Below are 13,807 nucleotides of genomic sequence, written 5' to 3' on the forward strand. Positions count from 1 at the left end.
CCCTCACGGTTCCCCTCTCCACAGATGGCACCCTGCACCCCTCGGCTGAGCTCTGGAGCCCCTCGGGCCAGGCGGGCTTCGGGCCCATGCTGGGTGGGGGCTCGTCCCCCCTGCCCCTCCCGCCGGGTGGTGGCAGCTCCGTGGGCGGTGGTGGCAGCGGGTTTGGCGGCCTGCACCAGCACGAGCGCCTGGTAAGCCCCGAGGGGTGGGGAGGATGGGGGGTGGGGGCGTGGGGTGGCGCCCCGTCTGACCCTCGACCCCGTCCTGCCGCAGGGCTACCAGCTGCACGGCGCGGAGGTGAACGGCGGGCTCCCGGCCGTGGCCACCTTCTCCTCAGCCCCCGCGGCCGCCTACGGCAGCGTCTCCGGCCCCACACCCCCCGTCAGCGGGGCCGACAGCCTCATGGGTACGGCCCCCTCACCCCACCCCTATGCTGCCCCATGAACTTGAGACCCAGGCAGGCGCAGAAGTTTGCTGGGGCCGGCTGTTGTTAACATCCCCCTCTCCCGAGCCCGCCCCGGCTGTGGGCTCTGGCTCCCAAGACCCTGTCTCAGATGTCTGGAGACAGCTCTGTGGGGGGTGGGGAAACTGAGGCCCAGAGACGGGAGTCGCTCGCCTGGGGTCCTGCAGCCCGCCTTCCCCGAGCTTCTGTGGAGGCAGGTGGGGAGTCATCAGGCAGAAACCAGAGCAAAGCCAGGGGCTTACCAGAGCTGGGCAGCTGAGCGCAGGAGGGAGCTCCCCATCAGCTGGGGCATCCAAGCTGGATGGATCCCCGAGGTCGGGCCTGACCTCTCTCCACCCACAGGCTCCCGCGGGACCACGGCCAGCAGCTCCGGGGACGCCCTTGGGAAGGCGCTGGCCTCGGTGAGGCTCGGGGCACGGCGGGTGGCGGGGTGGCAACCCCATGAGGCCGGCCCTGACCAGCCACCCTGTCGCCTGTCTCTCCTCGTGCCCGCTGCAGATCTACTCCCCGGATCACTCAAGCAATAACTTCTCGTCCAGCCCCTCGACCCCCGTGGGCTCCCCCCAGGGCCTGGCAGGTCTGTGTGGGGTGCTGCGGAGGGGGTGCGTCTGGTGCCTGCAGCTCTCGGTGGGCGGGCGGGGAGCTGGACAGACCACCCGCCCCGGAGCTCACGTTCCCTTGGGCATCCAGGGAGGCTCCCCGGAGGAGGTGGCCTCCAAGCCAGGGCTCTTAAGTCACTGCGTGGCAAAGGCCAGGCAGGAGGCAGGATGTGGGGGTCTGTACCACATGAGCCTAGGGGCAGGTAGGACCCAGCGGGGCCAGAACTGCAGGCTCGTGGTTTGGGCCTGGGCTCAGGAACAGACACACACGTTGGTGTTCACGCCGCAGGTATTAGGCACCAGCTGTATGCCTTATGTACCTTGCATGCTCTGCCAAGGGGGCTGGTCCTCCTGTCCCCGGAAGGGTGCACTTTTTTACGGCATCAGCTGGGGAGGTTTCTGGGAGGCTGTGGGATTTCGTTAAAAGACCAGCAGGTCCTCTCCTTGCCCTGGTCTCTGCGGTCCCCCTGGCCGGCCACTTCCCTGTGGGGCATGGAGGAGCCGGCCTCGAGGGCACCTACTGTGTGCAGCAGAGCCGCCTTCCTCCTGGGAGAGGTGGGGGATGGGTTCTGCAGACGGGGAAACTGAGGCTCAGAGACGTGAACCCACCCGCTGGGTTCGCACCCCAGCCTAGCGAGGAGCTAGATTTAAACCCAAGCCCGAGACCTCCGGGGTCCCCAGCGGGCCCGCGTGGCCGCCAGCGCTGAGATGCCGGGTTGAGAGCAGGCCTCTGGGCCCTGGGGTCAGCTCTGCAGGCGTGGGCGCCCCCGTGTGGCCATGGAACGTCGCAGGCTCCCAGCGTGCTCCCTGCCCCGTGGTCCTGAAGCCCCTCCCTCCCTGGGCCGGGCTGCGTGGACACCCTGCCTCCAGTTCCTCATCCACGCCTCCTCCCCTTCCAGGGACGTCGCAGTGGCCCCGAGCGGGAGCCCCTGGTGCCTTATCGCCCAGCTACGACGGGGGTCTCCACAGCCTGGTGAGCTTCCTGCCCAGCCGGGTGGGGCCAGCCCCAGTGGGCGTGCGGGGTGAGGAGGGGGGCGCCCTCGTGGGAGCGCCCGGGAAGGGGGGTGTGTGTGCACAGACACAGGGACACTCGTTCCCGGGGCCCGTGGGGGCAGCTCCGTGTGTGTGCGGTGGCCACATTTCACATGACGTTGAAACCCTGTCCCCTGAGAGCTGTTGGGTCCCGTGCCAGCAGCAGAACTTGCAGTGGGACAGACGGCCCTTTGACGAGAACGAACTTCTCAGTTAACGTGTTGGGAACAAGGTCCAGAGCTGGGGTGGCCAGAGCTGTCACGTGGCCCTGTGACCAGCGAAGGCTCACGTTTCGAGCTGGGCCACGGGCTGCCCGGGGTCCCGGGGGCCCAGACCCCTCACCCCCCGCCCCCTCCCCCCGCAGCAGAACAAGATGGAGGACCACCTGGACGAGGCCATCCACGTGCTGCGCAGCCACGCCGTGGGCACAGCGGGCGACGTGCACGGGCTGCTGCCCGGCCACGGGGCGCTGGCCTCAGGCTTTGCCGGCCCTGTCATGCCGCTGGGCGGGCGGCACGGCGGCCTGGTGAGTGCGGGGCCAAGTGGGCGGGCAGGGCCAGGCGGGCGGCGGGGCCCGGGCAGCCCTGACGGCCACTCCTGTCCGCAGGTGGGAGGCAGCCACTCGGAGGACGGCCTTGCGGGCAGCGGCAGCCTCCTGCACAACCACGTGGCCCTGCCCGGCCAGCCCAGCGCCCTCCCCGACCTCCCTCGGCCGCCCAACGCCTACAGCGGTAAGCCCCAGCGTGGGGGCGGCCTACACGCGGGGTCTCTTGTGCCCAGCACCCTAGGCAGGGCGCGGGCGGGCAGGTGGGTGGCAATGTCCCTCTGAGCGACGGCAGAGAGGCCTCGTCACGGAGGGACCGAGAACCACCAGGCCAGCCTGAGCGTCTGCACTCTGCCGTGCACAGGCCTGGGGCTTGGACCCCACAATACCCACCAGACCCTCACAGTGGCCTGCGGGCTCGGGACTGGGTCCTACCCGTTTCCAGTTGAGGACACTGAGGCACAGTGTGACTGAGAAAGCCCCACCAGGGTCAGGCGCCCAGGATCTCAGCGGGGGTGGGGGGTCCTGCTGCTCCTTGGGTGGGGGCCGGGCAGGCACAGTCACTGGCAGACACTCCTAGCGGCCCGGAGAGGCCGGCAGGGTCAGTGGTCAGCTCCTTTTGGAAGGGAGGCGGGGCCCAGTGTGCTGTGGGCGCAGCCTCAGTGGTCAATACTGTGGGCCATCGTGGCCCCCACCTCTTCCTTTATTCGTTCAACGGTTTGCTTAACCGAGTTCACCCGACACCTGTGTACTTAACATCAGCTGTGTGCTTGGGGCCTCTCTAGGCACTGGGGAAAAACAGGGAATTAGCCCTTCCTAGGGGGTGACGTGCTAGTGGGGTAGATGGACAGTTGCCAGGGAGGAAGTGTGGAGAGGAGGGGGTTGTAGTTTTAAAGATGAGGGGCAAGATTGGCATCTGAGCAGAGCTGAAAATGAGTGAATGCAGGAGAGTACCTAATGGAAGCCCGTGCAAAGACCCTGGGGCGGGACTGGGCCTAGCGTGTTGGAGGAACAGCAAGGAGGCCCGTGTGGCTGGAACAGGGGGAGAGAGGGAGCAGGGATAGTGGGGAGGGGACAGGGCAGGTTGTGCGGGGCCTGGAGGGCCGCAGGGAGGATGTGGGCTTCTCCCCCGAGGGAGGCGGCAGCCCTGGAGGGCTGTGGGCAGAGGAGGGGGGACCTGACTTGGGGGGGTCACAGGCGCCCTCTGGTGGGGGTTGCAGGGAGGACAGATTGGGGTGAGGGCGGCAGCCAAAGACCAGGGGGGAGGGGACTGCGCTGGTCCGGGGGGCGATGATGGGGGCAGATGGTGGGGGCTGGCCGGGGCAGGGGCCACAGAGGGGCGAGCGGTGGTTGGGGGTCTAGGTGTTGTGAAGGTGGAGCCCCCAGGGTTTGCAGATGTGGGGGAGGTGGTGGGATTCGTGTCTGGAGCTCAGGGTGGGGTCCAGTGTCATTGGCACACGGTGGACTTTAGAGCCGGGACCCTGTACAGGGTTACCAGGTGGAGCAGAGTCAGGGCGGGGACAGGTGGCTGCGGGAGGTGGGGGAGGGTGGACTGTGCTGGACACCGAGAGGAGGACCCAGGCTGGACCCACATGGGGTCGTGTGCCCGGGGCGGGGTGGCGTTAGTGGAGTCCTGGGCGTTGCCGTCGAGGGGAGCAGAGAGGTCGGCATAGCAAGGGGGGTGAGGTCAAGAGAGAGCTTCTTTCAAGATTGCAGAAGTGACAGCACATTTCGGGGGGCCCTTGGTGAGCAGCACGCTGTCTGCTTGGCAGGAGGCCTTCGAGGAGGGGAGGCGGGTGCGGGGCAGGGCTCAGCGCCCACTGGGAGCGGGTACCTGGGTCTCTCGGGGGCCAGTCCCACAGGGCCGTTAATGCTGGCCCTGCTACAGCAGGGGAGACCAATGCCCAGAGAGGGTTTGGGGACTCCCAGCCGGGCGTGGCTGAGCCTGGCCGCCCCCACCCCACCCCCGTATCAGCCTTGTGACAGGTACACCACAACACATGACTAATGTGACACGCGTACGCAGCAATGCTGCCTAACGTTCTATGTCCCGGGGACCCACCACACGACCCAAATCAGGGCAGGTCCTCCCGTGCCTGGGGACCCTCCCCGTCTCCCCCGCAGCCCCAAACCAGCCTCACTGTAGAGTCGGTGCTTCCCCGTGCTTCTCGATGGTGTCACCGCACAGCAGTGGTCTCACGCAGGGACACTGGGCAATGTCTGGGGACATCTGTAGTTGTCACACTGGGGGTGCTCCTGGCATCGAGTGGGTGGGGGCCAGGGATGCCCCCCCGAGAGTGACCTGTCCCTGATGGGAGCAGTGCCAAGGGGGACCCTGTGCTGTTATATTCCAGGTCCCCCCTTTCCCTTCCCTTCCTTCCGGGTCCCCTGTTGAAGGGGGACCCGGCTGGCGTCTTGTGAGGTTGGGTTCAGTGTGGCCGTGGCCCTTAAACCACACGCTGTGTTTTCATGGCTTTGCAGCTCTGTAGTGGATCTCCGGCTGCATGTTCTTCCACGCCTGTCTGCTCGTGTTCATCGGGTGTGGGGTCTGCTGTGCTTCAAGGGGCTGAGGATGGGTCTTGGCCCTGACTTGGGAGATTAGGGCATTTGCCACTCTGTGCTTTTGTGTTGGTGCTTTCCAGAACATTCTGGAATGTTCTCCTGGTGCAGGTGTGCAGGAGTTTCTCAGTTGTGATTCCAAGTTGTAGAATTTCCAGGTATGCACATGTCCACCTTTTCCAGATAACGCCCGAATCTGGAAAATTCTCGTTGTCCAGAGTGGTCGGGCCAGCATGCCCTCCCAGGAGCAGTCCTTAGAATCGTCAGGCCTCTCGATTTAGCCGACTTACTGGGGGTGAAACGCAGCGCGCTGGGTCCTGATTCACGTTTTCTCAACCTCCTGAAGCGATGAAGTAGATTTCCACGTGGCGACATCTGTCTCCTTGTCTGTGAAACACCCGTTCGGGTGCTCTGCCTGTCTCCCGTTGGGCTGTCTGTCCCTTTTTTATTGATTTGGAGGAGCTCTTTACATATTCTGGGCCTCATCCTTTGTTGGTTTACACGTGACGCGTGTCTTCTGTCCTGGGATCCTGTGGCTTATCTTCTTGGTGACATCCTGGTGATCAGAAATTCTCCATTTTGACAGAGTCCAGTTTGTGGATTTGTTTGCTCTTTTGAGAAGGGCTCTTTAGTATTTTAAGAAGTGGTTCCCCGGCCGTGAGTGGCAGTGAAATTTCCATGCTTCTCCTAAAGTCTGTCGTGTCGCCCTTTGCGTCTCAGGTCTCAATCTGTGGAATCGGGGCCGGCGTGGGGCCTGGGGCAGGGGTGCAGGTTTCGGTTTCGCAGAGCAAGGCCCGCCCGGCCGTCCGGGAGAGCTCGCGCCCCTCACCCGGGGGCCGGAGCGCCTGGCCGAGCCCTCACCCGGGCCTGTTGCAGGGCTCGGGCGCGCGGGCGCCGCGTCGGGCGCCGGCGAGATCAAGCGGGAGGAGAAGGAGGACGAGAACGCGTCGGCGGCCGACCCCGCGGAGGACGAGAAGAAGGAGCTGAAGCCGCCCCGGCCGCGCACCAGGTGCCGCCCCCCCCGCCCCGCCCCGCCAGGACGCACACCACACGCGCACGCACGCACACGCGCCCCCCGCGAGGCCGCGCCTCACTGTCTCCCTCTGGCCCCGGCCCCGTAGCCCGGACGAGGACGAGGACGACCTTCTCCCCCCAGAGCAGAAGGCTGAGCGGGAGAAGGAGCGCCGCGTGGCCAATAACGCGCGGGAGCGGCTGCGGGTGCGCGACATCAATGAGGCTTTTAAGGAGCTGGGGCGCATGTGCCAGCTGCACCTCAACAGCGAGAAGCCCCAGACCAAACTGCTCATCCTGCACCAGGCCGTGTCGGTCATCCTCACCCTGGAGCAGCAGGTGCGAGGTCAGTGGGGGCGCCCGCCCGCCCTCCCCGCCGCCGCCGCCCGCGCTGTGACCGTCCTCCCCCTCCCCTGCTGTCTCCATCCTCACCTACTGTGAGTGTCCTCCCCCCCACTGTGATCATCCTCCTCCTCCCCCGCTGTGACCATCCTCCCCTACTGTGACCGTCCCCCCATCCCCACTGTGACTGTCCTCCCCATCCCTGCTGACTCCTCCTCCTTCCCCGCTGTGACCATCCCCCCATCCCCACTGTGACTGTCCTCCCCATCCCTGCTGACTCCTTCTCCTCCCCACTGTGACCATCCCCCCATCCCCACTGTGACTATCCTCCCCATCCCTGCTGACTCCTCCTCCTTCCCGCTGTGACCATCCCCATCCCCACTGTGACTGTCCTCCCCATCCCTGCTGACTCCTTCTCCTCCCCCACTGTGACCATCCCCCATCCCCACTGTGACTATCCTCCCCATCCCTGCTGACTCCTCTTCCTCCCCGCTGTGACCATCCTCCCCTACTGTGACCATCCCCCATCCCCACTGTGACTGTCCTCCCCATCCCTGCTGACTCCTCCTTCTCCCCACTGTGACCATCCCCACTGTGACTGTCCTCCCCATCCCTGCTGACTCCTTCTCCTTCCCGCTGTGACCATCCCCCCATCCCCACTGTGACTGTCCTCCCCATCCCTGCTGACTCCTTCTCCTTCCCCGCTGTGACCATCCCCCCATCCCCACTGTGACTGTCCTCCCCATCCCTGCTGACTCCTCCTCCTCCCCGCTGTGACCATCCCCCCATCCCCACTGTGACTGTCCTCCCCATCCCTGCTGACTCCTCCTCCTCCCCCACTGTGACCATCCCCCATCCCCACTGTGACTGTCCTCCCCATCCCTGCTGACTCCTTCTCCTCCCCCACTGTGACCATCCCCCCATCCCCACTGTGACTATCCTCCCTATCCCTGCTGATTCCTCCTCCTTCCCCGCTGTGACCATCCTCCCTCTCTGTGATTGTCCTCCTCTACTATGACCATGCCCCCACTCCTGCTGTAACCATTTCTCCATGCCTCCTGTGACTGTCCTCCCCCTCTGATTGTCTTCCCCTACTGTGACCATCCCCCATCCCCGCTGTGACTGTCCTCCCCTCCCCACTGTGACCATCCTCCCTCTCCCCTGCTGTCTTCCTCCTCTCCTACTGTGACCATCTCCCCACCCTCACTGTGATAGTCCTCCCCCTCCCTTCTTGTCACCATCTCCCCTCACCGTTACTGTGACCATCCTCCACTCCTCTGTGACCATCCTCCCCCTCCCCCACTATGACCCTGGTCCTCTTTCCCTGCTGTCACCATCCTCACCTACTGTGACTGTTCTCCCCTCCCACTGTGATCATCCTCCTCCTCCCCACAGATGTGGCTGTCTTCCCTCTCCCCCGCTATGATCATCTTCCCCCTCCTTCCTGTGACTGTCTTCCCCTACTGTGACCATTTCTACCATGCCCACTGTGACTGTCCTCCCCCTCCCCGTTGTCACCATCCTCCTCTACTGTGACCATCTTTTCCACTCCCATTGTGATCATCACCCTGTCCCCCACTGTGAACGTCCTCCCCTAGTGTGACCATGCCCCCCCCCACTGTGATCATCATCCCTCTTGCTGTGACTAGCCTCCTGTTCCCATGACTGGCCGCCTCCCCCCAGCTGTGACCGTCCCCCTCTGTGGTGACTCTCCTGCTGTGACCATCTTTTCTGCATTGCCCTTTCTCTGCTGCGCTGACCATCCCGCCACCCCGGACCACTGGTCCTCCGCCTGGCCCGGCCCCAGCGTCCCCCTGGAATGGGAGGATGAGACTCTGGACCCCTAGTCCTGCAGACCTGGGCACATTAGCTCAGAGCTGTGTCCCTGAACCCCAGGGGCCCAGCCCCCCTGGCTCTTCCTTCTCAGAAGCGCATCGCGGGCCGGCAGAGGCCAGCCCCCCCGGGGACCAGTGCCTGTCCCTGCTCTGAGCCGACAGCCCATGGGGCCCCTTGAGCCCGTCAGCCCCGTCTGCAGGGGAGCTCATCCCCTGCTCCGCAGGGCTGGGTGGGGTCGGGAGAGGCCTCCCCATGACTTGCCCCCCAGCTGCTTCCTTACCCCCCCCGCCCCCCATGCCCTGTTAACCCCTTCTCTCTGCAGCGCTGTTGCTTGGACGGGAGTTGGGGCTCCAGCCCGCCCCGCCGCTGTCCCCTCAGCTTTGGGGTTTCTGCGTCTGCACGGCCGTGGGCCTCACGCCGTGTCCCCTGCCCGCCTCTCTGCTCTCTGCCTCTCGTGCTCTCCCCCCACCCGGCCGTCGTCTCCTCGCTTCCACCGGCAGCCCCTCCTCACCTCGCACTTGCTGCCCGAGCCCCGGAACGGCGGGGCTGCGGCCTTCGCTCCCCTAGAGCCCCCCGTGGGGACTTGAGGGAAGAAAGGAGACCGAGGGGCGTGCCGGCCTCCGGGTCTGTCAGTTTGGTCTGCGCGCTTGTCCGGGGCTCTGGCGGATGCGCTCAGGCCCGAGGGCAGGGTGGGCAGGCAGACGGGGCGAGGGCAGCAGCCCGCCCACCGCAGGAGCAGGACAGGGCACGGGGTCCGACCAAATGCGGGCGCCCAGCTCCTCGGCCTCCCGGGGTTCCTGCATCTCGGGCACACGCCGCGTGCCAGGCCTCCATCGGTGTTCGTTTCATCTTGGCCACAATCTGGCTTGGCGGGTGTCCCAGCTGATTGTCCCGTCCTCCCCACAGACAGGCAGAGTCAAGTCACTTGTCCACAGCCGCCCAGCAACACCACTGCTAGGGCCCGGGCCGGGGTTAGGAGCCAGCCCGGCACACGCTAGTGCTCTGGAGATCAGACGGGCCACTAGTCACTCGTCTAGATAAAAACGGAAGCCCCAGAGAGGGCAGGTGCCTGCCCAGAGCCAGGCCCGCAGGGAGGGCCCCCAGAGGCCAGTGTGGGGCACATATTTCTGAGGGCCCCCCCCAGGGGGTGGGGGTCTCTGAGGGGGTGAGCTGGTTGGCTCCCTGTCGGACTCTGAGTGTTCCCCGACCCCAGAAGTCTCCCCGCCCTGGGCTCTGGGGGCCTTTGCCTGCTGAGCCAGAATCTTCCCACCTCTTCTGCCCGAGACAGGCCAGGCTCAGCTCTCCCTCACCTAGCACCAACTGCTCTGAGCGGGAAGGTCGTCCTCTGGGAGGGATGCCGGGCCTCCCCCACTCTCCTGGCTCCTCCTGGGGCACGTGGAGAGGGCAAGGGGTGTACCTGGCTCCCTGCAGAGTCCCAGGTTGGGGAGTCAGGCCCTGCCCCTGTCCCCACAAAACACCCCGGGAACAGTGAGGTCTTCATCTCCCTCAATACGTTCAGACAGCCTTGCCTAGAGCTGGGTGTGAGGAGACACACACACAGGCATGCCTCCAAGGTCTCTGCTCCAGGAACGTGTGCTCTGTGCGCACAGACTAGCATGTTGTCACAGACTCCAGCCCACACCCTAGCACGTGCGTCTGCGCAGACCACACACCGTGCACACACACGGACCACCCATACAGACCACGCCGTGTGCCCACATTGCTGCACCCACACAGACCACGCACTGTGCACCCGCGCTGCTGCGCCCACACAGAGACAGTCCTGGCTCCCCACCCCCCGCCCGTCACTAACGGAGGCCCTGGTGCTGTGACCCAGCAGTACGGAGGAGGTGCTGTCCCTGGAGGAGAAAGACCTGAGGGACCGGGAGAGGCGGATGGCCAATAACGCGCGGGAGCGGGTGCGCGTGCGGGACATTAACGAGGCCTTCCGGGAGCTGGGGCGCATGTGCCAGCTGCACCTCAAGTCGGACAAGGCGCAGACCAAACTGCTGATCCTGCAGCAGGCCGTGCAGGTCATCCTGGGCCTGGAGCAGCAGGTGCGAGGTAGGCTCCGGGCCGGCCCCGCCCGCCCGAGCAGACGCCCGCCCAGCGCGCAGCGCCGCAAGACGGCGCTGCTCCGCCGGGGCCTCGGCACGGCGCGCTGCTCCGCTGGGGGCCCGTGTGCTGGCTCCCGGCCGCTCCGTCCACGTCTCGGCGGGGGGACTCAGACTGTGACGTCCCCCGAACCCCCGATCTGTAGCTGACAGCCTCCCCAGGCGAGGGGACAAGTCGAGAAATGGAGGCGGCGCACGTGCCCTGACTCACTCTCCTCGACCCCGCCCCCGTGCCCTCCCCCGGGGACCCTCTCCCACGGTGCTCTCCTCCTCCCCCCAGAGCGTAACCTGAATCCCAAAGCCGCCTGCCTGAAGCGCCGAGAAGAGGAGAAGGTGTCTGGCGTGGTCGGAGACCCCCAGATGGTGCTTTCGGCCGCCCACCCAGGCCTGAGCGAGGCCCACAACCCGGCCGGGCACATGTGAAGGGGCCGCCGCCGAGGGACGAGTGCCCGACCTCGGTCCAGCCCGGGACGGTCCCGCCGGGCGCCCGGTCTCCATCCCCGACGTGGGCCGGACGGTCCGCTCACACGCCCGTGGGCAGCGTCGAGCCGACAGCGACCGGGAAGGCTGCGCGCGCCGGGGCTCTGGAGGTGACGCCGGCCCGGGAGCCTGTCCCCTCGGCCGTGCCCACCCCCAGGTCTCGGCCGGGAGTCGCCTGAGGGATCCTGAAACTCCGTCCCGGCCCTGCCTCCCAGGACGGGCCGAGAGGAACATTTTTTTTGTAAACAAAACCGGAAAGCAAGCAAGAAATACACACTTGGTCGGAAAAGAGAAAAAATGCCTTAAGTAGGAAACGTGGCAGAGTCAGAACATATCACCCCCCGAGGGAGATGCTGTGCGAACCTGGCTTGTTCTTCTGAAGCCACCAGCAAATTGTGCCTACGCCTGATATTTTTTTTAAGGAAAATAAAAAGAACATTAGTTATGAGATTTTTTTTTTTTTTTAATGTAGAAGATAATTAGCGAGGATGCCACCTTTGGTCTCTTGGTTTTTTGTTTTTTTCTAGCTTCTTTTGCATATGTTTTGTAAGCAACAAATTTTTTTGTATAAAAGTCTCGTGTCTCTTGCTGTTTCTGCTGCTGTTTCTAGAACTGAGCGTTGCATTTCATGATCAACCAGATTATTAAAAGTTGTATTAAAAAGACCCAATGGACACCTGAGGTGCCCGACCCCCACCCCGGGAGCCACTGGACACAGGACAGGGACAGCCGGTGTCAGCTCCCCGCTGGGTTTTAGGTGTGGGGTCCATTTCCCTGCTTCGGCTAGGTGTCCAGTGGTGGGTGGGCCTCTCCCTGCTGGGGCCCTTCCCTGTCCCGTGCTCTCCCCTCTATTAAGAAGGGGAGCACCCTGGCCTCGGGGGGGTGGCGTCTGTTGCGAGCCGGGGACCCCCCCGGGTGACACTGCCAATGACCCTCATTCTCTGGAAGCAGCTCTGGGACCCCAGGCCCCTCCCCACGTCCCTCCCAGGGACCCCCAGGCTGCTCTCAGAGCCCCCAGAGGTCTCCAACGTGGGGGATTTCATTGGGACCACATTCCTGGGCTTGGGGACCACACTGCTGGAGCACGGTGCGGGGGGCCCTCCCTGGACACCCTGTCCTTCAGTCCTTTGACCCCGGGACCCGAGCCGGTTCTCTGAACTCTGGTGGCGGGGCTGCAGCTCACGGCCTGCACAGAACCACCCCAACCCCGCACCAAGTGGCTGTCCTGGTGTGGACAGAGCAGGAAGTTACAGGGCCCCCCCACACACACACACAACGCAAGGCCCCCGGGCTGTGCACCTGCCCACCTTAACCTGGGCCCAGCTCCTGGGCCTCCCCAAGTCCCTCCTCTGGTCTCACATGTCATCAGGGGACCAAGTCGTCCCAGCTTTAAAACGGAAAGTCTAGCCTCCCTGTGGCCCCAGGGAAACCTGGGGTCATCCTGCATGTCACCCCAGTGTGGGCTCTCGGCTTCCTTCCCTTTACTCCTCCATTCCTCTATGAGAGGCCTTACAGACCCCCCAGGCTGGCTGCACTCACCCCACACTACCACCATCCCTGGTGTCTCCCCCCAGGACCCCCACCCTCACTCCCCAAGCCCCGGGGCTGCCTGACCCCCAGTGACTGGAATGCCCCGAGGCTGGGGAGCTCGAGGGCACCCCGAGGCCAGCACAGGTGGGCCATCCGGCCTTGGGGCCGGGGCCACCTCCTCACCCTGAGCTCACCGGTCCTCCCCAGGGGTCTGCCCCCCTAGACCAGTCACGGGACAGCGAGGAGCCATTGGCTTTCGGGGAACGGTCCTTGGTGACCCCCTGCTCTGGGTGGGTTTCATCTCTCTGGGGGAACCTGCCTCAGTTTCCCTGTTACTCTGCTGGTCCCGCCAGGAAGTCCGGATGGGCAGAGGCCGGGCTGCGCCCCACGAGGCCGCCGACTTGAGCTGTGTATCGTAGACGTCGCTGAATTATATTTATAAAGAGATTAATCCAGCCCTGAGGTGGGGAGGGGCCCCAGTTACGGGGAGATTGTGCTCTGAGTGCCTCAAGATAACTGGTTTTCAAAAAAAAAACATTCTTTTTTAAAGAAAGATAATTTTACACGAGTGTCTGCAGAGCTGGCTGGATCCCCTGGGATTTTTAACCGACCCCCCCCCCTTAAAGCCATATACACAGCCCTGCAGCAATATGTGACAGTTTATGATGGTCCTCGGCCGGCCCTGGGTCTCTCAGCTGCTGCTGAACGAGGGGGCGTCAGGAAGGTGGTGCCCCGAACTCGGGGTCCCCGCCGTCCTCGTACTCCCGCTGAAGATAGCCCTGGGGTACATGGCCCGTCAGTGTGTCCCCCCGGGAGGCCATGAACGAAGCTCACACACTGGGCGGCTTAGAACCACAGAGATTCACTCCCAGTCTGGAGCCCGGGTGCCCCAGACCACGGTGGGCAGGCCTGCGCTCCAGCCGGGGCTCCAGGGGAGGGTCCTTCCTGCCCCCTCCAGACTGGGGGCTCCGGCATCCCTGGGCGTGCAGCCACATCACCCCAGTCTCTGCCTCCGTCTCCACGCGGCCGTCTCTCTCCCCATGTGTCTGTGTCCAGATGTCCCTCTTCCTGTAGGGACCCCCCGTCACTGCACCACGGCCACCCACTCCAGGACGACCTCACCTTAACTAATGGCACCTACAGAGACCCTGTTCCCAAATAAGGTCCCATTCCCAGGTCCCGGGAGTCTGAACTTGAATGTGTCTTTTGGGGACACAGCTCAGCCCATCACAGTGGACAGTGGTGAGCAAGGCCACAGAGCGACTGGGAAAGGTGCCCCCGGCCATTCCCGTCCCAG

General features: G+C 64.6%; 1 protein-coding gene across 8 annotated transcripts in view; it reads left to right on the top strand.

Moving 5' to 3' along the window:
- TCF3 (transcription factor 3) overlaps positions 1-11,573 on the top strand; it is a 37,973-nt gene extending 26,400 nt beyond the window's left edge. For 2 of the 8 annotated variants that reach the window (XM_087425841.1, XM_087425838.1), the window contains 10 exons: positions 25-191; positions 274-406; positions 806-864; positions 962-1,040; positions 1,962-2,035; positions 2,459-2,620; positions 2,702-2,825; positions 6,074-6,206; positions 10,224-10,450; positions 10,781-11,573. In XM_087425841.1, coding sequence (XP_087281967.1) covers positions 25-191; positions 274-406; positions 806-864; positions 962-1,040; positions 1,962-2,035; positions 2,459-2,620; positions 2,702-2,825; positions 6,074-6,206; positions 10,224-10,450; positions 10,781-10,923 — 1,301 coding nt within the window. In that variant the 3' untranslated portion in view covers positions 10,924-11,573. Of the gene's footprint in view, positions 1-24; positions 192-273; positions 407-805; positions 865-961; positions 1,041-1,961; positions 2,036-2,458; positions 2,621-2,701; positions 2,826-6,073; positions 6,207-6,318; positions 6,555-10,223; positions 10,451-10,780 lie in introns of all 8 variants that reach the window. The other 6 variants (XM_087425835.1, XM_087425836.1, XM_087425840.1 and 3 more) reach the window with 5 other exon arrangements.
- The last annotated feature ends 2,234 nt before the right edge of the window (positions 11,574-13,807 follow it).

The sequence above is a fragment of the Ceratotherium simum genome, chromosome 39 (genome assembly GCF_057802395.1).
Source record: "Ceratotherium simum simum isolate JZ-2026a chromosome 39, ASM5780239v1, whole genome shotgun sequence".
In the NCBI taxonomy this organism is placed as follows: domain Eukaryota; kingdom Metazoa; phylum Chordata; class Mammalia; order Perissodactyla; family Rhinocerotidae; genus Ceratotherium; species Ceratotherium simum.